Source organism: Rhinopithecus roxellana, chromosome 16 (genome assembly GCF_007565055.1).
Source record: "Rhinopithecus roxellana isolate Shanxi Qingling chromosome 16, ASM756505v1, whole genome shotgun sequence".
NCBI lineage: Eukaryota > Metazoa > Chordata > Mammalia > Primates > Cercopithecidae > Rhinopithecus > Rhinopithecus roxellana.
In genome coordinates, this window is record NC_044564.1 from 113463018 (window position 1) to 113485426 (window position 22409).

The 22409-nt window shown below is 39.1% G+C and overlaps 1 protein-coding gene across 1 annotated transcript in view; it reads left to right on the top strand.

Annotated features, from left to right (window-relative positions):
* The window catches only part of UGCG (UDP-glucose ceramide glucosyltransferase), a 38863-nt gene extending 24986 nt beyond the window's left edge, over positions 1-13877 (top strand). The window contains exons 3-9 of the mRNA XM_010361339.2: positions 1001-1103; positions 2928-3029; positions 4603-4715; positions 7992-8170; positions 9781-9867; positions 10673-10862; positions 11334-13877. Coding sequence (XP_010359641.1) covers positions 1001-1103; positions 2928-3029; positions 4603-4715; positions 7992-8170; positions 9781-9867; positions 10673-10862; positions 11334-11504 — 945 coding nt within the window. The 3' untranslated portion in view covers positions 11505-13877. The remainder of the gene's footprint in view (positions 1-1000; positions 1104-2927; positions 3030-4602; positions 4716-7991; positions 8171-9780; positions 9868-10672; positions 10863-11333) is intronic.
* The last annotated feature ends 8532 nt before the right edge of the window (positions 13878-22409 follow it).

A 22409-nucleotide genomic window follows, 5' to 3' on the forward strand; every position in this document is an offset into this window, starting at 1 on the left:
CTCTGTCTCCCAGGCTGAAATGTAGTGGCACAGTCTTTGGCTCACTGCAGCCTCAACCTCCTGGGCTCAAGCAGTCCTCCCACCTCAGCTTCCCAAGTAGCTGGGACCACAGGCATGCCTCATCATGCCCAGCTAATTTTTAAAATGTTTTGTAGAGACATGGCCTTGCCTTTTTGCCCAGGCTGCTCTCGAACTCCTAGGCTCAAGCAGTCTTCCCACCTTGACCTCCCAAAGTGCTGAGATTAAAAGGCATGAGCCACCATGCCCAGCCCCAGGGTAATTTTGTCACAGCTAGGCAAGTGTTAAGAAATGCCTTTCTTAATTTACTGTTAAAAATCTAAACATAGCACTGGGCAAAATAAAGTTGTGGGTATTTTCATAGTTACAAGACTAAACATTCATTTCAAGATAGTAAATGTTCATTCAAATCAAATTCTGTTTCGTTTCAAAAAGTTATAAAACAAAAAAGTGTAATCTTACTTTGTCCTTTTCATGTGATGAATTTGGAAGGGCCCTTTAAATTTATATAAGTTGATTTTATATGAAATTTGTTGCACCTTCATGAAATAATATTAAGTGTAGAGACAAAGCTTCTACGGAGAGGGTGTGTTTATTTTGCTTCCTTTTAATGTCACTTTTTACTCTGCTAGGCACCCTGTGAGCAGTTAGTGAATCTTCAATAATGATGGCCATGGAGAAGCTTGAGATCCAGTTAATTCCTAGGAGATTGCTATCTGGGAATGGCAAGACTGCAGTTGTGGGCACTGCCAGTCTCTTATTTCTTCTGCTTGCAGATAGGCTCCTAATCAGGAGAAGCTTCATTCCATTAAAGCAACACTTGTTATCATAAGTGTTTGCATCCGTTGTGAATGCTGTCTTAAAACTTTGCATAATACAATTGCTTGTTTATTCCTGTGCTTTTTATTCAATCAATAAATGCTAGTAAGTGCTTTTTTTTTTTTTTTAAGAATTTAACTTACATACAATGCTTTTTGACTAGTATGAAGTGCTCCTTTGTGTGCAAGATCATGATGATCCAGCCATTGATGTATGTAAGAAGCTTCTTGGAAAATATCCAAATGTTGATGCTAGATTGTTTATAGGTAAGTAAATTCTGTAGTAACCATTTTCCATTGATAGTGTAAAGTATCAGTAATCTCTGCATTGAACTGAAGATTAAGGTGTTAGCCTTGTTTGTTTTAAACATGTTTGGTGGAGTACTGAAAGGTGTTTATGTCCTTTTGAGAAAAGTTATAAAAACAAAGGTTTTTTTTTCATAGCTGAGATGAACAAAGTCACACAAAAAATAATATTTTTCCCATTAATCAGACATGAGGGTCTGTTATTTTTCGTTTCTTCAATATTTTAAATGTGTGGCGTTTTCTGTATCTTATTGACTATAATTGGGTGAATGATATAATTCACTTTTATTATATTACAAGAAGGGTATTTTTCCAAAAGCCTACAGGCTTATTTGAAAGACTTATTAAAGTGTGTTTGCCCTTAATGTTTTTTTTTTAAACATAGAACTGATGTGATCTCTCTAGAAAACAAGTAAGTCATGTATAACGATACCAGATCGTTGCTATTTGAAGATAGAGCAATGATTTAAATTTTTTATTAGCTTAAAATGCACTTTTGAAAATTAATGTAAGTGTAGCACACCTGCAGATTAATCAGGACCATTACAGATCTATCAACTCATGGTCAGAGATGCTCATTCTTCACATGTGCTATCTTAAACTATTTACTGTCATATATTTATGGGGTTTCTTTGTTTTTTTTTTTTTTTTTTTTTTTTTTTTTGAGACGGATTTTTTGCTCTTACCACCCAGGCTGGAGTGCAATGGCGCGACTTCAGCTCACTGCAACCCCTTCCTCCTGGGTTCAAGCAATTCTCCTGCTTCAGCCTCCTGAGCAGCTGGGATCACAGGCGTGCATCACCTTGCCCAGCTAATTTTTTTCTATTTTTAGCAGAGACAAGGGTTCACCGTGTCAGTCAGGCTGGTCTCGAACTGCTGACCTCAGGTGATCCACGTGCCTCGACCTCCCAAAGTGCTGGGATTATAGCCTCCCCAGTAACTGGGATTACACTCATGTGCCACCACGCTAAGCTAATTTTTTTGTACTTTTAGTAGAGATGGGGTTTCGCCATGTCAGACTGATCTGAAATTCCTGACCTCAGGTGATCCACCCCCCCGTCGACCTCCCAAAGTGCTGGGGTTACAGGCGTGAGCCCATGGTGCCCGGCCATGTGTATTTATATTTAATAAGTCTTTATTAAATATAATCTCACTGTATTTATGAATTTATACTGTTTTAATTGTAGCTTCAAAATGACACCTATAGCTTCTTTCCTTAGGATTATTTTTTAAATTGACAAAATTTGTATATATTTTTGGTGTACGGCTTGATGTTTTGAAATATATATATACATTGTGGAATAGCTAAATTAAGTTGATTAACATATGCATTTCTGCACATATTCATGGTGGGAAATCTCTCTTAGCAGTTTTCAAATAAACAACACGTTGTTGTGTACTTTCTCATGTACTTGTACTTTATTTGTGGTGAGAGATCTACTCTCAATCATTTTCAAGTATACCATACATTGTTGTTAGCTATAGTTGCCATGTTGTACAATTGCCGTTAAATATTGACTCATACTTAACTACTAAGGCGGGGACTTAAGAATTAGAAAAAGTGAAACAGTGAATTTTCAAAGGTAAATGATACAGTTTTCCTTTTGAGAATGGAGAGTTTTTTCCTAAATATATTATTATGAATAATAGAGAATGTTACATAATATGAAAGTATGTTTATTTGAATTGTTAAATATGCAAGTACTTTTCATTTCTATCATGTATCTTTATACTATATTTTTAATGTTGCATAAGTCTTTTACTACTCTATCTTTACATTTTTAGGTGGTAAAAAGGTTGGCATTAATCCTAAAATTAATAATTTAATGCCAGGATATGAAGTTGCAAAGTATGATCTTATATGGATTTGTGATAGTGGAATAAGAGGTGAGGTTTTTTTCTTATTTATTTTATGGAACTATTAATTTGAAGATAAAATGCTAAAAGCAATCTGCAGATACATTCATGAGTTCTTTTTATTTGCCTGAAAGAGTAATTTATTTCATCATTATTTCATGGTGATACGTCCAGTTAATGCTAAGATTTTTATTTTTTTCATCCTAAACTAGCATGTTACATGTATTAAAATGTTTTCATTTTGAAGAGAAAATTTCAACCATTAAATTAAAAATGGTCATTCATTATATAATCTGCAAGCTTTCCCATGGGTGTAACTTTTCCCTTGTTTGCCTGACACTTATCTTTAATGTGTTTCGGCTTGCGTAATACACCGTCTCACAAAGGGACAGAAATTAATAGGTGCATATTTTATTAGAACACATACGCTTATCGGACTATACGCATGACTTTTTACTTAAATGATTTTAGCAAGAAGCCTTTCATATACTGAAATTATAACTTGCCTTTGTGAACACTTATAATAGTTTCAGTGTTCTATAATATTTTGTTATATTCTAATTGCCTTCAGTTTCTCAACCCCAATACTATTTAATTGTTATAATAGTTTCAGTGTTCTATAATATTTTGTTATATTCTAATTGCCTTAAGTTTCTCAACCCCAATACTATTCACATCTTGGGCTTTGTTGTGGGAGCTGTCTTCTAGGATGTTTAGCAGCATCTCTGGTATCTACCCATGCGATGCCAGTAGTAAAAGCAAAAATATCTTCAGATGTTGCCAGAGGTCCCCTGTGGGGCAGAATTGCCCCCAGTTGAGAAGCACTGACCTAGAATGAGTATTTAAAGTCCAAATACAACTTCTCTTAATACAGTAGATTTAGTTCTTACAGACTTGGAGGAAATGAAAAATAAGGTCATGTAAAAATGATATGAGATGTTTGCTATTTAAAGATTGGGCAATAATTTAAATTTTTTATCAGCTTAAAATGCAAATTAGAAAATGAACATAAATGTCGCACTCCTATGAGTTAATCAGGACTATTACAAATCTGTCAACTCCCGGTCAGAGATGATGTTCCTTCTTCATATTTGCTGTCTTCAATTATTCACTATCATATGTTTTTCAGTGTACAGATCTCTGTTCAATATAATCACATTCCATTCCGGTGTGCAAATTTGATACTCACAGAGAAAGTAGTCTCATTTCCTATGGTTGGAGAGTAGAGAAGCCAGCACGAGAACTGAGGTCCTTTAACCTCTGCTCCTGAACCTTTTCCACGATGACACATTGTCCTTACTCCAATTTAGAAGTTCCGACAGGGGGTAATCTTTTACTAAGTATATTCTGCCTCTGGTACATAGTAGGTATATACTGGGCTAAAAAATGTATAAATTAGCTTTCAAGAATCAGACCCTTTTGAAATTTTGTATTCTCCTCAGAAAGGTGGTGGAGATTCATTTTATTAGATCCATATGTTTAAAATAATGTTTTTATTAAGAATTTAATAACAATTCACCAAATATATTTTATATTAGTGGGCATTCTACTAAAAAGAAATTTTCTTTTCTCCCCCTCTCTGCCTTTTTTTTTTAAATTGTAGTAATTCCAGATACACTGACTGACATGGTGAATCAAATGACAGAAAAAGTAGGCTTGGTTCACGGGCTGCCTTACGTGGCAGACAGACAGGGCTTTGCTGCCACGTTAGAGCAGGTGAGTATGGTGGTTATAAATCATGTTAATGGTATCAGACCCCTCATCTCCCAGAAGCTTGAAACTATGGGAGCAGGAATTAGGTATCTCAAGTTAACTGTATTAAGTCCATTTTGGAACCTGCTGTGTTCTAGAAGCCCTGAGTTGAGAGCAGCTGTTTTCATTAGTGAGGAAATTCTTGGGCCCCTGACTGTACCCTGGCAGTAAACAGCTGTGCTCAGGAAATGCCTGTGGTCTTATTGCCAGCTGAACAGTCTAACCTCCTGCCTTGTAGTATTCACTTCCAGTTCTAGAGTTCAGTTCTTCATATTGTTCTTTCAAACATTCAATCTGAAAAGAATCGCTGCCCCCGACTTTTTTTTTCTTTTTTTTTTTTTGACGGAGCCTTGCTCTGTTGCCCAGGCTGGAGTGCAGTGGCATGATCTCGGCTTACTGAAACCTCCACTTCCCAGGTTCAAACAATTATTCTGCCTCAGCCTCCCAAGTAGCTGGGATTTCAGGTGTGCTACCACGCCTGGCTAACTTTTGTATTTTTAGTAGAAATGGGGTTTCACCATGTTGGCCAGGCTGGTCTCAAACTCCTGACCTCAAGTGATCCACCTGCCTCAGCCCTCCCAAAGTGCTGGGATTAAAGGCATGAGCCACTGCTCCCAGCCCTGAAAAGAACCTTTTTAAAATATCACAAAGTATTTCAAATATACAGAAAAGAAAATTTATTCATACAAGTCCTTATAAAACCCATTGGATGTCCTTTTAAAACATATTTCTAATAATTATCTGAGAAACTTATGTTTTCATTTTATTTTTTCTCCACTTTAGAAATAGTAACATGCATAGGAAACTATAAATAATGGAAAAGTATAAGATGCAAAAAAACAAAAACCAACAACCTAGAACCCTAACAATTACAGGAAGTTTCTGGGTTTTTTTGGGTTTTTTTGTTTTTTGGGTTTTTTTTGTTTTTTTTTTGAGACAGAGTCTCGCTCTGTCACCCAGGCTGGAGTGTAGTGGCACTATCTCGGCTCACTGCAAGCTCTGCCTCCCGGGTTTACACCATTCTCCTGCCTCAGCCTCCTGAGTAGCTGGGACTACATATGCCTGCCACCATGCCCGGCTAATTTTTTGTATTTTTGATAGAGACAAGGTTTCACTGTGTTAGCCAGGATGGTCTCAATTTCCTGACCTCATGATCTGCCCTCCTAGGCCTCCCAAAGTGCCCAGCCAGAAGTTTCTGTTTTTAAAAATAAAGGTTTGTTATCTCATTTGGGCACTTTGGAGTCTTTATTTTTTCCCCCCCTTTCTGGGCTCTTTAGAAAACATTGTTGAGATAGTATTCTAAAAGTAATCTGTATCTTATTTTTGTGACTTTGTAAGCTTTTCCCATATCATTAATAGCTTTTTTACTGGCTGTATTGTAGGCTATCCTGTGTGTGTCCTATGCTTGAGTTAATCATTCCTGTACTGTTAAACATTTGGGAGGAAAAATTTGTTGTAATGTTATAAGGACAGATAGATGATTTCAGTCTTTAAATATGTCAACTTGCTCTTAAACATATCTGCATGTATATTCTTTTGAATTGCAGTCTTATGATTGCCACATATCTGAGGGGGTAAAGGTACATTGTGGGAACTTGCGTGTGACCTTTGGCAATTTGAACTGTGAACTCTTTCTTAATATTGCCTGTAAATGTATTTGTTCTACTGCAAGAAATTGTTAGTCCTAAATGCCAGAATCTTTGTTTAGAAAAAGAAACTGAGTAGCCACTTTAAAATAAAATACAATCTATTCTAATATACCAAATTGTATTTTTGTCTTAGAAATATCCAAATTGATATAGATGTCAATAACATCTCCATTATGTATATGTCAATAAACATCTCCCAGAATACACCCATTCCCTTAGTGTAGGTTTAATCTCTGGAAGTCACTTTGCCATACTTAGAATGAATCATTCTCAGCTGTAAAGAAATCCTGGGTACATTCAGCTCCGTGACTTAACAGCTCATTCCTAAGACCTCAGTAACTGCTAAGGAATTAAGATGTGTGCCTCTATTCTTAGAAGTCAGGTTCGATTCAGTCCTACAAACACTAGGACTTCACTGGAGTCTGGGTTCAGGGTAGGTAGCAAGAATCATAATCTTAATTGCCCCTTAGAGTTTCTTGCTCTGCACTGTGTGTGTAACTCCAGACATTGAGAAAGATCACTACTCTTTATTTCAGGCTAATTAGAAAAGGCAACATATCTGAGGTGTAAATAATAAATAGGATTTTATGTCTGCTAAGTAGGGTAATAACAGTCCTTTTCTACCATCGATTTATCAGCTTATGTATCTTTTTTTTTTTTTTTGAGACGGAGTCTCACTCTGTCGCCCAGGCTGGAGTGTAGTGGCCGGATCTCAGCTCACAGCAAGCTCCGCCTCCCGGGTTTACGCCATTCTCCTGCCTCAGCCTCCCGAGTAGCTGGGACTACAGGCGCCAGCCACCTCGCCCGGCTAGCTTTTTCTATATTTTTTAGTAGAGACGGGGTTTCACCTTGTTGGCCAGGATGGTCTCGAACTCCTGACCTCGTGATCCGCCCGTCTCGGCCTCCCAAAGTGCTGGGATTACAGGCTTGAGCCACCGCGCCCGGCCCAGCTTATGTATCTTATGACTTCAGAGTATATGTAGAGAAATGGCAGTAGGGGACGAGAGAATTTTAGTATCCCCCTTATGAAAAATACATTGGAAAAAATGGGGAAATTGGGAAGAGTGACTAAGGGAGAGGGAGCAGCTAGCTACAAAAGGATGCAAGAAAAGGAATTAAGAAATAGGATTGTGTCCCCTCCCCCCCCCAAAAAAAGAAATAGGATTGTCCTGAAGGTTGATAGACCTATGGGTGGTATGTGTATGCATGTATGTATATATACACATATATGTAACATACGAATATGTATATTGATCCAAGTAAACAAAGTAGATGTGTGTGTGTATATTTACATGAACACCCTAAAAATAAGATACATTAAATATTTGTTCATCTTTTGTATGTCAATGAGTGATATTTTTACCTTATTTTGTATCTAAATTAAGTTTCATTTGGATGCATTTTTAGATTACTAAGTGTGCTTGCACTATGAAAGCAATATTATATACCACTTTGTATTCAGGTAGTTTACGTAAGAATAATAGGATATTCATTCAATCATACTTTTAAAAAACGTTGGGAAAAACAATTCGTAAACACCATACTTTTAACATGAAATTCTAATCGTACACATTTGTGATTTTTTGGGCAGGTATATTTTGGAACTTCACATCCAAGATACTATATCTCTGCCAATGTAACTGGTTTCAAATGTGTGACAGGAATGTCTTGTTTAATGAGAAAAGACGTGTTAGATCAAGCAGGAGGACTTATAGCTTTTGCTCAGTACATTGCCGAAGATTACTTTATGGCCAAAGCGATAGCTGACCGGTAAGAACTAAATGAAGCCATAGTATTTTTATTACGTAACCTCTGTTGGTTTATTCTTTTTGTTCAACCTGTAGATTAGGGCTTTTTAATTTAATTTTATTTTTTTGCTAGTAAGTACAGAATAGATCAGTTTGAATTTTTTTATTTTTGTTTTTGAGGCAGAGTCTTGCTCTGTCACCCAGGCTGGAGTGCAGTGGCGCAATCTTGGCTCACTGTAGCCTCTGCCTCCTGGATTCAAGTGATTCTCGTGCCTCAGCCACCAGAGTAGCTGGGACTACAGGCATGTACCAGCACGCACAGCTAATTTTTTTATTTTTAGTAGAGATGGGGTTTCTTTATGTTGGCCAGGCTGGTCTTGAACTTCTAACCTCAAGTGATCTGCCCACTTTGACCTCCCAAAGTGCTGGGATTACAGGTATGAGCCACCACATCCAGCAGATCAATAATTTTAGAGAGTAATTCATATTCTAATTATAGAATTGTAGGTATGTACTAATGAAGAAAGTAAATGTTCTGATTCCTCTGCATTTTTCAAATTAATGTGTTTTAAAGTGATTAAAAGGAAGTTTCTTTGTGATTAGAATTTTTACTATATAGATATAAATTTCTGTGTTTTAGAAGAGTTAAAACTGTCAGTTATTTTTATTTATTAAAAATAAACCAGTAGGTGAAAATTTAAAGACTATCATTTCAACATTTGAAATTTGTCAGTGCATTATACGATACTTTGCTAAGAAGCCACTGAAAAATTCATATGACTGACTTAGCGTTTCTCTATCACAAGATACTTGTTTTGTTTTTTTTGAAACAAGTCTCTCCCTGATGCCCAAGCTGGAGTGCAGTGGCACAATCTCCGCTCATTGCAACCTCCACCTCCTGGGTTCAAACAAGTCTCCTGCCTCAGCCTCCCAAGTAGCTGGGATTATAGGCGCCTGCCACCACGCTCAGCTACTTTTTTGTGTGTGTTAGTAGAGGCGGGGTTTCACCGTTTTGGCCAGGCTAGTCTTGAACTCCTGACCTCACGATCCGCCCGCCTCGGCCTCGCAGAGTGCTGGGATTACAGGCGTGAGCCACGGCACCCAACCTAAAATACTTGTTTTTAAAGGGGATCACTGCCTTGTGTGAGAATTTTTTTTTAATTTTTAAAAAACTAAAGTGTGTTTTAAATAAAAATTCTGTCGTGATTGTGTTAATGTGGTTCGTGGTTTCCTGGTGTCTCCCATGAGACCCATAATGCTACTTTCTGTTTACATGTCTTGTTGAATATTCACACAACTTTGTTTGTTGTTTGGTTAGTAGTCATCAGAGACTCATCTATTAAATATGGAACCTCTCCATTGTTTTTCCAAATGACTACATTTTAAGTTTCTTAAACTGTAAAGTAAGGAGGGTACAGTTTCTTCTAGTTCTTAGATGGTGCTGTCATGGTCTAGCGTAATTGCTGAAACATCCATACGTATGGTAGACCTTAAATAGTGTGCTAATCCTGAAAGCTGGGCTCACCCTCCATCCCGGCAATTGCCTGGTCTTTATAATGATTACTGAATGCATAACCAGTTACGCTTGCATGTGTTCATCATAACTTACTTTCTAATTGTCTTAATTTTCAGAGGTTGGAGGTTTGCAATGTCCACTCAAGTTGCAATGCAAAACTCTGGTTCATATTCAATTTCTCAGTTTCAATCCAGAATGATCAGGTAAATCAACTATTTTCTTTTTATATTTCGTTAAAAGGAAAGGTGGGGTGGGTGGGGGAGTTAGTAATTTTTACAGGTTTAATGTAGTTAAATAAGTATACCTAAAGGTTAGATTTTTGTTTAGTTCCCGAAAATAGAGTTTAACTTCTGTGTTTAAGATAAATTTAATGTCTAAATATATTTTATTTGCTGTATAACACTGAAAGCACTCAATAGAGAGATGTCGAGACTGAATTTTTTAATATGCCGATCTCTATTTTCTAACTTTCTATACTGATTAAATTTTATAATCTGTATTCATCAGCGCGTAGGCCATACAAATGAATTTATCGACATTTTTCTTTGACATCCTAGACAAAAATAGAAAAGAGAGTCATTAAAAAAAAAATTTAGGTTGTGTGTGGTGCTTCACACCTGTAATCCCAGCGCTTTGGAAGGCCAAGGCGAGAGGATCGCTTGAGCCCAGGAGTTTGAGACCAGCCTGGGCAAAATGGATGAAACCCTGTCTCTACAAAAAATGCAAAAATTAGCCAGGTGTGGTTTTCATGTGCACCTGTGGTCCCAGCTACTTGGTGGGGATAAGGTGGGAGGATCACTTGAGCCTGGGAGATTGAAGCTACAGTGTGTGCCACTGCAATCCGGCCTGGGTGACAGAGCAGAACCCCATCTCAAGTAAAAAAAGAAAAGTTTAAAAAGAATGGCCTTTCTATCACAAGGTAAAAAACTGATTATTTGGGGGAGAAAAAAATGGATTTGTCTTGTAACCAGGATGTTGTTTTAAAGAAAATCCTTTTTGTTTTTCTAGGTGGACCAAACTACGAATTAACATGCTTCCTGCTACGATAATTTGTGAGCCAATTTCAGAATGCTTTGTTGCCAGTTTAATTATTGGCTGGGCAGCCCACCATGTATTCAGATGGGATATTATGGTATTTTTCATGTGTCATTGCCTGGCATGGTTTATATTTGACTACATTCAACTCAGGGGTGTCCAGGTATGTGGATAGGCATGAAAAGGTTGGCAGTCACTTGGTGGAACTAGAACTATTTTAATTTAGAAAAAGTTGAAGAAAATCTATCTGAGCCATTCTTCAGCTTCCCATTGTAGGTTAGTCTCAGGTTTGAACATCAGTTTCTCTAGTGGGATGTTGACACAAAACTTAAGTTGATTTGCAGCTTTCTATTGGTTATACAATCACTTTTATTAAGGTTCCAAAAACATGAAGTTAATTAAATCAGTGAGTATTCAAACTAATCATACATTAAGATAGCAGTTATTTTAATGCATCTTCTAGTAGCAGTTGGCATTTTCTTGAATGGTATAACATGGCAGTTAAATTACATAAGGAAGCAGACTGGATTTTACATGGTACACTTAGTTAGAAGAGTGAAATCCAAGAATTTAATTTTTTTAACCGTGTCTTTGACAGTGAGTGAAATTAAAAAAAAATTTTTTCCATTCGTAGGGTGGCACACTGTGTTTTTCAAAACTTGATTATGCAGTCGCCTGGTTCATCCGCGAATCCATGACAATATACATTTTTTTGTCTGCATTATGGGACCCAACTATAAGCTGGAGAACTGGTCGCTACAGATTACGCTGTGGGGGTACAGCAGAGGAAATCCTAGATGTATAACTACAGCTTTGTGACTGTATATAAAGGAAAAAAGAGAAGTATTATAAATTATGTTTATATAAATGCTTTTAAAGGTCTACCTTCTGTAGTTTTATCACATGTATGTTTTGGTATCTGTTCTTTAATTTATTTTGCATGGCACTTGCATCTGTGAAAAGAAAAAAAAAAACACATCTGTAGTCTTGGCCAAATGATACACTTTATTTTGTGGAATAGAGAATCAAGAGAATTGGTTCTAGGAACCTGGGTTTGTTCTTCATTGTTGTTTATTTTTTTAAAATAAATAAATATATATATAGATGCTCTGCAACAAACACTATGACAGTATCCTTCAGTAGAGAAAGTTTCTTATTTGTGAGTACACTCTTTTAGAACATTTACGGGTGGGATGGCAGCAGCTTTGCTTTAGGGTTTAGAAGAGATTAGAAGGAATGACTATTCATGTCCAAAGTGAATGGTTTTGTGCAGTGAACAACACACGGCGAGGTACTAACTGAGAAACTTTTTCATGCTTTATGCCTACCTCTTGTAGCTGTTGCAGAGCAAATATAAATTGTAATAAGGTAGCTAGGCCTTGCAGAAACAAACAGAAAAACTTAAAAAAAAAAAATAAAAGAGCTGGAGTCTAGTATTTATATGAATCTGTGAGAGATACTTTTTTTTGGTCTCACTGCAATGAACCAAAAGTGGCTGAGTTTGGTTTTTAATTGTAGCCATGTATTGAAGGCATCTTTTTGACCAACTCTTGTTGGTTCTGTCTTGAACCATTGTTAATCACTGTGCTGTAATTAGTATAGCTAAATCTTTTCCTTCCTTGCTCCTGCCCCAGCCCACTCCATCTTCCCTTAACATTTTTTCAGGGGGGTGTTGGGAGTGGTTTTGTTTTAGTATGAGTGGATGTTTTGATAGTTGTAAGGAAAAAATGCATTTCAGACACATTTCACACATGAGCTATTTTCTTACACAGTATGTCTTATTGTTAATAAGAATGTAATTTCATGATACAAGTATTTAATATCTTTTTTAAGTCAGTAAATATTCTAGCCATCAATAAATAAATTGCAGTAGAGTATTAAGAGGGGATAAGATGAGTTTACTCTTAATCAGTATCAAACTAAGTCTACTGTGTGTGTTTTTTTTTTTTTTTTACACTATTATAGTTAGTCTAGTCTTATTTAAATTGGATTTTTGTATTCCAGTTTATATGACAAAATAGACTAGATCAGTGCTGGTTGTAAATGCATGCTGTACCCCACTGTTTTCTCCCCATCATGCCGCTAAACTTGCTCACCAGGTTGTGCTTAACTTGTGGTGAACTGGACTTGTTTTTGGTTTTTCTTGTTTTTGTTTTTTTTTTAAAAAAACAAAAAAAACAAAAATGTAAGGGACAGTGCAGAAGCCTTTTCTTTGTTTAGTGGTGGTGTTTTGCTTTTTCTTCAGGATTGGATGGCATGTTGTCCACAGGAATGCCTACTGCAGGGCTAATACTGGCAATATGGCAGCTGTAAATTCTGAGTTACTACAGTCTCCATGTCAAAGCATAATGTGTAGCATATTAGCAATAACTACATATTTATAGAAAACACTTTTCACTCTACTGAGCCAATTCATTTAATTGTCAAATGTCTATATCCATGGTTTAAATGGCAACATATCTATAAGTATGTGTACACATTATATTTAAGCTTTTCTCTGGGCCAAACTGCTTCATCCTTTTTTCTTCCTTTTTTTTTTTTTTTTTTAAAGCCTTATGATGAATTTGTTTGAAGGGCATTTTCTTTATGAACAAAGGCTTGGATGCATATTCCTTTCTTTCTGTGAATGGGAATTGTTCCCTGAGGAAAGTTGCACAGTTAAAACCAGTCTGGTTGTGACCCACTACATGTTTTGTTTTTAATCACTATGACCTGAGTTGAACTTTGCTCACCATGTTTGTACTTGTTGGTCTGTTTAATGAAGTTTGGTTGATGCCATCCTTTGCACTGCCGAAGTGTAAACTTGTGTATTACTTAGCTTTCTGCTGATCTCATTATGGACAGTGTAACAACAAAACCAAAATGGCTGGACAGACTTCTTGTGTTTTGTAAATATAAAATAGGACAGTTCTGTAGGTTTGTTCAGTGTGCTAGTGGAGTATTTCCTTAATGTAAAGCTTCACTTAAACAGAGTGGTTCTTTGTTTAGCAAGCTTGGAGTGATGATAAAATGGTAAGAAATAATATAAATGTTGAAGAAAGCATCACAACAGAACTATAGGAGTCTAAATTTAATAAATAATCTTTAAAAAAAAACATTGTCTAGAATATATACCATGTTTTATTATTTAAAATCATTGTCTTAAATGTTTGTTCAAAAAATAAAAATTTGAATACAATCAAAACATTAGCAGTAGTATTTTTTGTTCTTTTCTTCTATATTTTTATAAATAGCATGTTCCAGCATTCACATCAGAAGTATTAGAAGAGTTCTGTCAAATATTCCTTTTTTTTTTTTTTTTTGAGATGGAGTCTCGCTCTGTCGCCCAGGCTGGAGTGCAGTGGCCGGATCTCAGCTCACTGCAAGCTCCGCCTCCCGGGTTCACGCCATTCTCCCGCCTCAGCCTCCCGAGTAGCTGGGACGACAGGCGCCTGCCACCTCGCCCGGCTAGTTTTTTGTATTTTTTAGTAGAGACGGGGTTTCACTGTGTTAGCCAGGATGGTCTCGATCTCCTGACCTTGTGATCCGCCCGTCTCGGCCTCCCAAAGTGCTGGGATTACAGGCTTGAGCCACCGCGCCCGGCCCAAGTATTCCTTTTGAAATCTTCCTTTCACCTGAGCCATTGGTAAAATAAATAAGGACATAGGCAGTCCTGTGACTTAGGTATGTCTTTTCTACATTGGTTGCCTGTTAAAATCACCTGGAGAACTTGTAAAAAAATATATATATGTATACACACACACACCCTGGACCCTGTACACCACAGACACATGGAACACACACACCCTAGGCCCTGCCCACATAGATTTTGGTGTAATCATTCTGGGTGAGGCCTGAGCTCTTCTACCTGTGATTCTACTGTGAGAATGGCTGGCTCGTAACGACCTTCAGAAAAGAGCCAGTGGTCCTTTGGGCCCCTCTTCCCCAGGCTCACAACTTGAACTCAGCCTTTTAGATCTTACCACTCTAATGGCTAGGAAAGGTAAATCCAAAGGAAGGAATGGAATGGCATTATTACTTGAGACCCAGATGGGAGATGAACCTTACGTACTTTCCAAGGCCGGGTCCCTCCCAAGCTGGAGGCCTTCACAGGCCTGTTTTACCACCATCCCATGAGAAAAGAATGTTCTTAACTGGAGAACAGATCTGGGGTAGAAAGAATCTACTATCAGCTGAGTATCTTTGTCTCTCCATAGCTCATATGTTGAAACCTAATCCCAAATGTGAGAAGGGTCTTTCAAGGTGAGGCCTTTGGTAGGTGATCAGAACCCTCAGGATTGATGCTTATAAAGGAAACCCCAGAGAGCTTTCTTGCCTCTTCCACCACATGAGGATACAGCAAAAAGGTGACCAGCTATGAACCAGGAAGTCCACTTTTACTAGCCACTGAATCTGCCAGGGCCTTGATCTTAAACTTTCCAGTCTCCAAAACTGAGAAAGTTTTGTTTATAACCCCCCCAGTCTGTGGTATTCTGTTACAGGAGCCATAAGAAACTTAAGACACAACTAAAAGGGATCTGGCCCAGTAAACAAACTGATTCCTTCTCATTTGTGTACTTCTAACCCTACAGTTTAAGAAATGATCAACACAAAGTTGATCAGTATTAGAATTTCATAGCTAGGTAGATCTTGAAGATCCCTCACCCTTATTTTAGAATGAAGCTGAGACACCCACGGTGAGAGCTGTGATCATAGGGTTAGGTAGACACGGCGCTGGTGGCAGAGCTGGGAGTAGCCCCTCTATCTGGTCCCAGTGTGGTATATTTCTCCACTGGATCACATTGTTTAAATTTATGCCTACACTAGCTTTAAAATTTACCTAGACCTTAAGGGGGAAAGAATAGCACAGTTTTAATAACCATCTGTATCCTAACTCTCAAAAATTGTTCTAGAGAACCAGATTCAAACCTGTAGAACAAGAATGTAAATTACTATAAAGCTCATTTAAAGTGAAATGCTTTACGTACATGATTGATAGAGATTAATACATACCACAAGACTGTGTTCATGAGAATGAAAATAGTTCAGACCTTCTGAAGTTTATCAGGATCTAGTACTTGAATTATTCACTTACTCATTTCAAGTTATAGTTTATGACCACATCAACTTCATTTTGGTGAAAAGAAACATCGCAAAAATGGTGAGCACCTATCTCTGCAAAGCTGCAAGGATATGTGTTTAGTTGGATAATTTGCTTTAAAAATATTGATACCTAGAAGAAAGTTTAAAATCACTATCTCAGTATTTTCTAAAAACAGAAATGCATATCTTTAAGGGATCCCTGAGCAGCTAGTTGCCTAAGAACCAAAATGTGCTAAGCCTTTCATATGGCCCCTCCTCAGTTCTGGGAGAAATTGGCAGAGACTGTGGGTGTCTGGAATGGTTTCATGTGGTTGTGCTGTTTAGACTAATCATCATTTAGACATCCATGCTAATAGCATGGACTTGTAATTATCTAATTTAAACAATTTAGGGATATCATTTATTTCTCTACAGGACTGAGAGTGTCTGCACCCCTCCCCTGCTGCCTGCACACCTCCCATTGCGGTCATGCCACCTTTGTTTCCCAACCTTTGTCACCAGCCATGAAACCTCTATCATTTCCCCTCATGACTGGCCAACACCAGGCCAGCCTAAGGAACATACTGGAGAAATCCAGCCGACTATTTATTGTGCAGCTCTGGAGCAGGGGAAAGGAGTGGGTTAGAAGTGGTGACTTGGGAGTAATTTCCCTATAGGTGATGGCTGAGACGGTGACTATAACCTAAGTCAAAGTGTCAGTAGGTGACAACTAAGGACAGAATCTTGGGAACCTATTTAGAGAGACAATGGAATAAAAACATCTAGGAAAAGAGGCTGCCAAACCTGGCGTTCAAATGAGCTTTTTGGTAGCTATGGGACTTTGGGAAGCTTCCTTCATCTTTCTGAGCCAAGCTTTCTTACCACGTAGAATGGAGATGTTAAAGCACTTTCTGAGGTGGTAGAGATGATTCGACCAGGTCATGTACATAAGCATAGGGACAGTTAGTGCCTTTTTCCTCCAAAAGAAGAAAGAAATAGTAAAAGGAGTGCCACAGTAACCTTGGAAAGAGAGATTTCAAGAAGGAAGTGGTCACGGGAGGAGCCATTGACTATAAAGGATGGGAAGAGGCTAGTAAACTCTGGGGCAGGAAACTCCCTGTAGAGTTACCAACGTAGGTCTCCGCCGTAGTGAATTGTCTCAGATGTTGATAGATGAAGTATCTGCGTGGGAGTAATACAGCTTCTTTATGAATGATTTTTCTTGTTTTATACAATGATACATTTTCTACAGTGAGAGACAAAGGGGTGGGACTTTCAAAGCCAGAAATTGCTCCTGACCCTGAGAGCACCCATATGACTCTGATGCCAAGGAAACGTTTTAAGAAAGGCAGCTCCCAGGAGGCCAGTTCATCAGAGTGGAAGAAGCAGAAGTCAGAGGCTTTAGGTTTGGCTGCATGTAAGAAAGACATGAAAGCTATGGGCGCAGATATTTGGAAACTGCAACAACGATGCATTTCCACCCAAGGTCCCAGTAATACTAAGACAAAAAACAACCTGACTCGAATTTGCGAGAAATGTCCTAAGAAGTTGGGTCAGTAAGAGATGATGAAGGGGAATTGCCCATCCCCATCTTCCAGTCTCCTGACTTTATCCTAGACCGTCTCCCAATAGCCTAATCAGCATTCCGGAAGCAGCTGTGGGCACCCTAGCCCTGCCCAGTCTGTCCTTTTTCATTTTGTTCTGATTCACTTGTTTTTGGTTATATTGCTTGTTTTACTTCCTGCTTTGTCTCTACATTGACTTGGAGCTTGACTTCTGACTTCAGCTTCTTTCTCTGACCCCATGTTCCTCAGCCTTACTCAAAGCCCAGGAATAGGTGGTCCTTAATTTTCTATTCTCATTTCACATCACCATCTCCAGCCTGAGCTCTCCATCCCCAACCCAGTGGCTCACTCCCAACAGCTGACTCTTTTCCATGTGGAACCAGAGCTTCCTTGCTTCCATGCTGTTTCCTTGCCCTGAAAGTTTCTCTCACTTCATCCTCACTTTCCCTGCCTATGGGAATGCTCTCTTTCTTTATTGTTGGTTTTTTGTTGTTTTTTGAGTTTTTTTTTTTTTTTGGTTTTTTGGTTTTTTGGTTTTTTGAGACAGAGTGTCACTCTGTCACCCAGGCTTGAGTACAGTGGTGCAATCTGGGCTCACTGCAACTTCCACTTCCTGTGTTCAAGCGTGCCTCAGCCTCCTGAGTAGCCGGGATTACAGGTGTGCACCACTACACCCAGCTAATTTTTGTATTTTTAAGGGGTTTCACACCATGTTGGCCAGGTTGGTCTCAAACTCCTGTCCTCATGTGATTCCCCTGCTTCGGCCTCCCAAAGTGCTGGGATTACAGGCGTGAGCCATCACCACGCCCGGTCAAGATACTCTCCTCCTTTAAACGTCAACTCACATTCAATTCAGGACCTTTCCAGAGTGGTGTGTGCCCACATTTTGTCCCTTTCATTTTGTCAGGCATTTCACTTAGGTGTCTGCAGGTCATTTATAGTTTTCAGGGGCCTGGACTTTGCATATCTTAGTAGTCCTTTCTTGTGCTTTTTTTCTCTTTGTACCCTTCCCTTCCCTCCACTGCATTCACGTAATAGTCACTCGGGAAAGGTCTATTGTTGACAGTCAAGCCAGAATCAAAACATTAATTCTGGCACAAATGTCATTTAATACCTTTTCACCTTCTCATTGTGTTAGTAAAGCGTTTGCTATTTCATGCTCCCAACCCCCCACACTCACTCTACTTGACTAAAAGATTTCTCTACACATGAGTAAAATACTAAAATTTTGTTTTCCCCTTCTGGAATCTTCTAGTTCTGGTTTTGGGTTTTTGTTGTTGTTTCTGTTTGTTTTTTGTTTTTTGAGACAGAGTCTGCCTCTGTCGCCCAGGCTGGAGTGCAGTGGTGTGATCTCAGCTCACTGCAACCTCCGCCTACTGGGTTCAAGCGATTCTCCTGCCTCAGCCTCCTGAGTAGCTGGGATTACAGGCACACACCACCATGCCTAATTTTTGCATTTTTAGTAGAGACGGGGTTTCGCCATGTTGGTCAGGCTGGTCTCGAACTTGTGACCTTGTGATCTGCCTGCCTTGACCTCCCAAAGTGCTGGGATTACAGGCCTGAGCCACTGCACCCGGCCAGTTTTTTTTTTGTTTTTTTTTTTTTTTTTTTCCTTAAACTTTGAGAAGCTGGCAGTTTGGGGAAGGAATCAAGAGGTGACCCTGTCAAATCTATCTCATCAACATCCTACAAGCCCACTGATTCTTGTTGTGCTTTATTTTCAAGTCACATGTTGGTTTTGGATCATAAAAATAGTACATATTTACTATAAACATGAAACATAAGAAATGAACAAAAGCACTTCTAGGTAGCTACTCAAGAGAACTGGAAACAAAACATGTCCACATAAAAACTTGAATGTTCATAGCAGTGTTATTCCTAATAGCCAAAAGGTGGAAACAGCCCAAATCTCCATCAACTGATGAATGGACGAACAAAACTTGATCATATACAGACAATGGGATATTATTTATCCCTAAAAAACAAATGAAGTGCCGGGCGCAGTGGCTCACGCATGTAATCCCAACATTTTGGGAGGCCGAGGCGAGCAGATCACTTGAAGTCAGGAGTTTGAGACCAACCTGGCCAACATGGTAAAACCCTGTCTCTACTAAAAACACAAAAATTAGATGGAGTAGTGGCACACGCCTGTGATCCCAGCTACTCAGGAGGCTGAGGCACGAGAATCGCTTAAACCCAGGAGGCGGAGGTTGCAGTGAGCCGAGATCACCCCACTGCACTCCAGCCTGGGCAACAGAGTGAGACTCTGTCTCAAAAAAGAAAAAGAAGAAAAAGAAAGGAAGTATTGATGCATGCCACAACATGGATGAACCTTGGAAATGTTATGCTAAGTGAAAGAAGCCGGATACAAAAGGCCTCATAGTGTATGATTGCGTTTGTATGAAATGTCTAAACCAGGCAAATCCATAGAGACAGGAAGTAGATTAGGGGTTGCCGTGGGCTGGGGATGGGAGGAATGAGGCATGACTACTAACAGTAGTCATTACTAACAGGGTTTCTTTTGGGGTGATAAGAATGTTTGCAAAGGAAAAAAATAAATGTCACTCTCAATGTATTATTTCCTTCCCACATCCTGGCACATACTGCTAAAGTGCTTTCCAGAGAAGGTGTGTGCGTTTCTCATTACTTGTCATCCTTGCTAGGAGTCAGAATAGCTATTTTCTAAATCTTGCTAAATTTGACAGATGAAAACGTACATCATTCTTTAAATATGTGGCTTTTTAATGACTGGTAAGATTGAGTATTTTTGTATGTATTATTTTTTAGCCATTGGATTTTCTTCCACTTCTTAATCTTGTTTATTTATTTATTCATTCATTCATTTATTTTGAGACCGAGTCTCACTCTGTCGCTCATTGTGGAGTGCAGTGGCATGATCTCAGCTGACTGCAACCTTCACTTCCCAGGTTCAAGCGATTCTCCTGCCTCAGTTTCCCAAGTAGCTGGGATTACAGGTGCCCACTACCATGCCTAATTTTTGTACTTTTAGTAGAGATGGGGTTTCACCATGTTGGCCAGGCTGTTCTTGAACTCCTGACCTCGGGTGATCTGCCTGCCTTGGCCTCCCAAAGTGCTGGGATTACAGGCTTTAATCTTATTTAAATGAGGATCCAAATGTTTTCTTATTGCTTGCTCCAATTCTTTTCCTTTTAGCAATATAAAATAGCTTTTATATTGCCAAGCTGAGCCCTTCACTCTTCTAGAACCTTTGCATTTAGGAAGGTGTTTCCTCAAGGTAAGATAGAGTAGGCACGGAAATAATCAATTAGCATTTGTGCAACTAAATGGCCCATAGAAGTTGTCCAGATCAAAGATTAGTCTTCCCAAATTTGCTTTCCCTCCCTCTTTTCAAGTAAAACCATTTTCAGCTTTGAAGTAACAATATTTTCAGAGTCTGTGTTTGTGAAATAAAGCTGATTTGGCCTTTGGGTACTGTTTCTTAGATACATTACTGAACTTCATTTGTTATTATTTTATATTATGTTTTCTAGTCTTCAGAGTTAGAATATGCTAACTGTGCAAAGTCGGTTGGGCCATTTTTATTCCTATGCTCCAGAAAAAAATTACTTAGCTAAGAATTATCGGTCCTTTAAAAGTTTGAAAGAGGCCGGGCGCAGAGGCTCATGCCTGTAATCCCAGCACTTTGGGAGGCCGAGGCGGGCGGATCACCTGAGGTCAGGAGATCGAGACCAGCCTGGCCAACATGGTGAAACTCTGTCTCTACTAAAAATACAAAAATTAGCCGGGCGTGGTGGTGAGTGCTTGTAATCCTAGCTATGAGGAGGCTGAGACAGGAAAATCGCTTGAGCCCACGAGGCAGAGGTTTCAGTGAGCAGAGGTCATGCCACTGCACTCCAGTATGGGCAACAGAGCGAGACACTGTCTCAAAAAAAAAAAAAAAAGGTTTGAAAGAATGTATTTTATATTATGTATTTATATTAAACTTTATAGGCCTGGCATTTTGATAATATTTTCAATTTATTTCATTGATAATAATCAGTTCTGCGTTTGTAAAGTCAGTTTTCGTCATGTATGCGTTAGAGACGCACATAGCATGTTCATAATTCTCTTCAGATGTTTTCTTTTTCTGGTCATATATGCTGTTGAGCAGGAGGTTTGCAGCCCCCGTGCCAGCTGAACTTGGACCTCTGTGATCTAAGAGCAGAGCTGCAGGCAAGATCATCCCCCCCGTGTCTATCAGCAGCTTCCTACTGTGAAGAAAACCTGACCCCATTACTCCTCCTCTTAAAACACTTGATGTTGCCATCAGGATAAAGCCCAAGCTTTTCTCACAGCTGAGAGACCATTTTAGGTTAGGCCCCAGCCAACCCCTCCTGCTTGTCTCTCAACTCTTTTCCTGACCTATTCATATAAACCCTCCTCAGAGCAAACTTCCTCCAGTTTCCTGACGCCTGGCCTTCCCCGCTCTGGGCCTTGGTGCATGTTGCTTTCACCTGGGTTCCCCAATTCCTCTAATTAAGTCCTGCTCAGTCCTTGGGACTCAACTCAGAAGCCAACTCCCCCAGGAGGGCTTTTCCGACTGACACTCACGTGGTTATGCACCCTGTGTCTGCGCCTCCCCAGCCTCACCCTTTCTCTGCTCTAGCACTTACACTAATTATTTTAATTGCCCCTTTAGTTCTTTGTGTTTGTCATTAGATTGGAAATGGCAAGGGCAGGGAGGGTTCATAAATTACTTGGCTTTGTGTCCCAAGCACCTGATGTAGGACCTTACGCAAAGTCCTTTTTATTGAACAAATCAATGAACAAATACTGGTAAGCATGCCTGTCTCACTAGTATTAAGTCTACTATGGCCGGGCACGGTGGCTCAAGCCTGTAATCCCAGCACTTTGGGAGGCCGAGACAGGCGGATCACGAGGTCAGGAGATCGAGACCATCCTGGCTAACACAGTGAAACCCCGTCTCTACTAAAAAATACAAAAAACTAGCCAGGTGAGGTGGCAGGCGCCTGTAGTCCCAGCTACTCGGGAGACTGAGGCAGGAGAATGGCGTAAACCCGGGAGGCGGAGCTTGCAGTGAGCTGAGATCCAGCCACTGCACT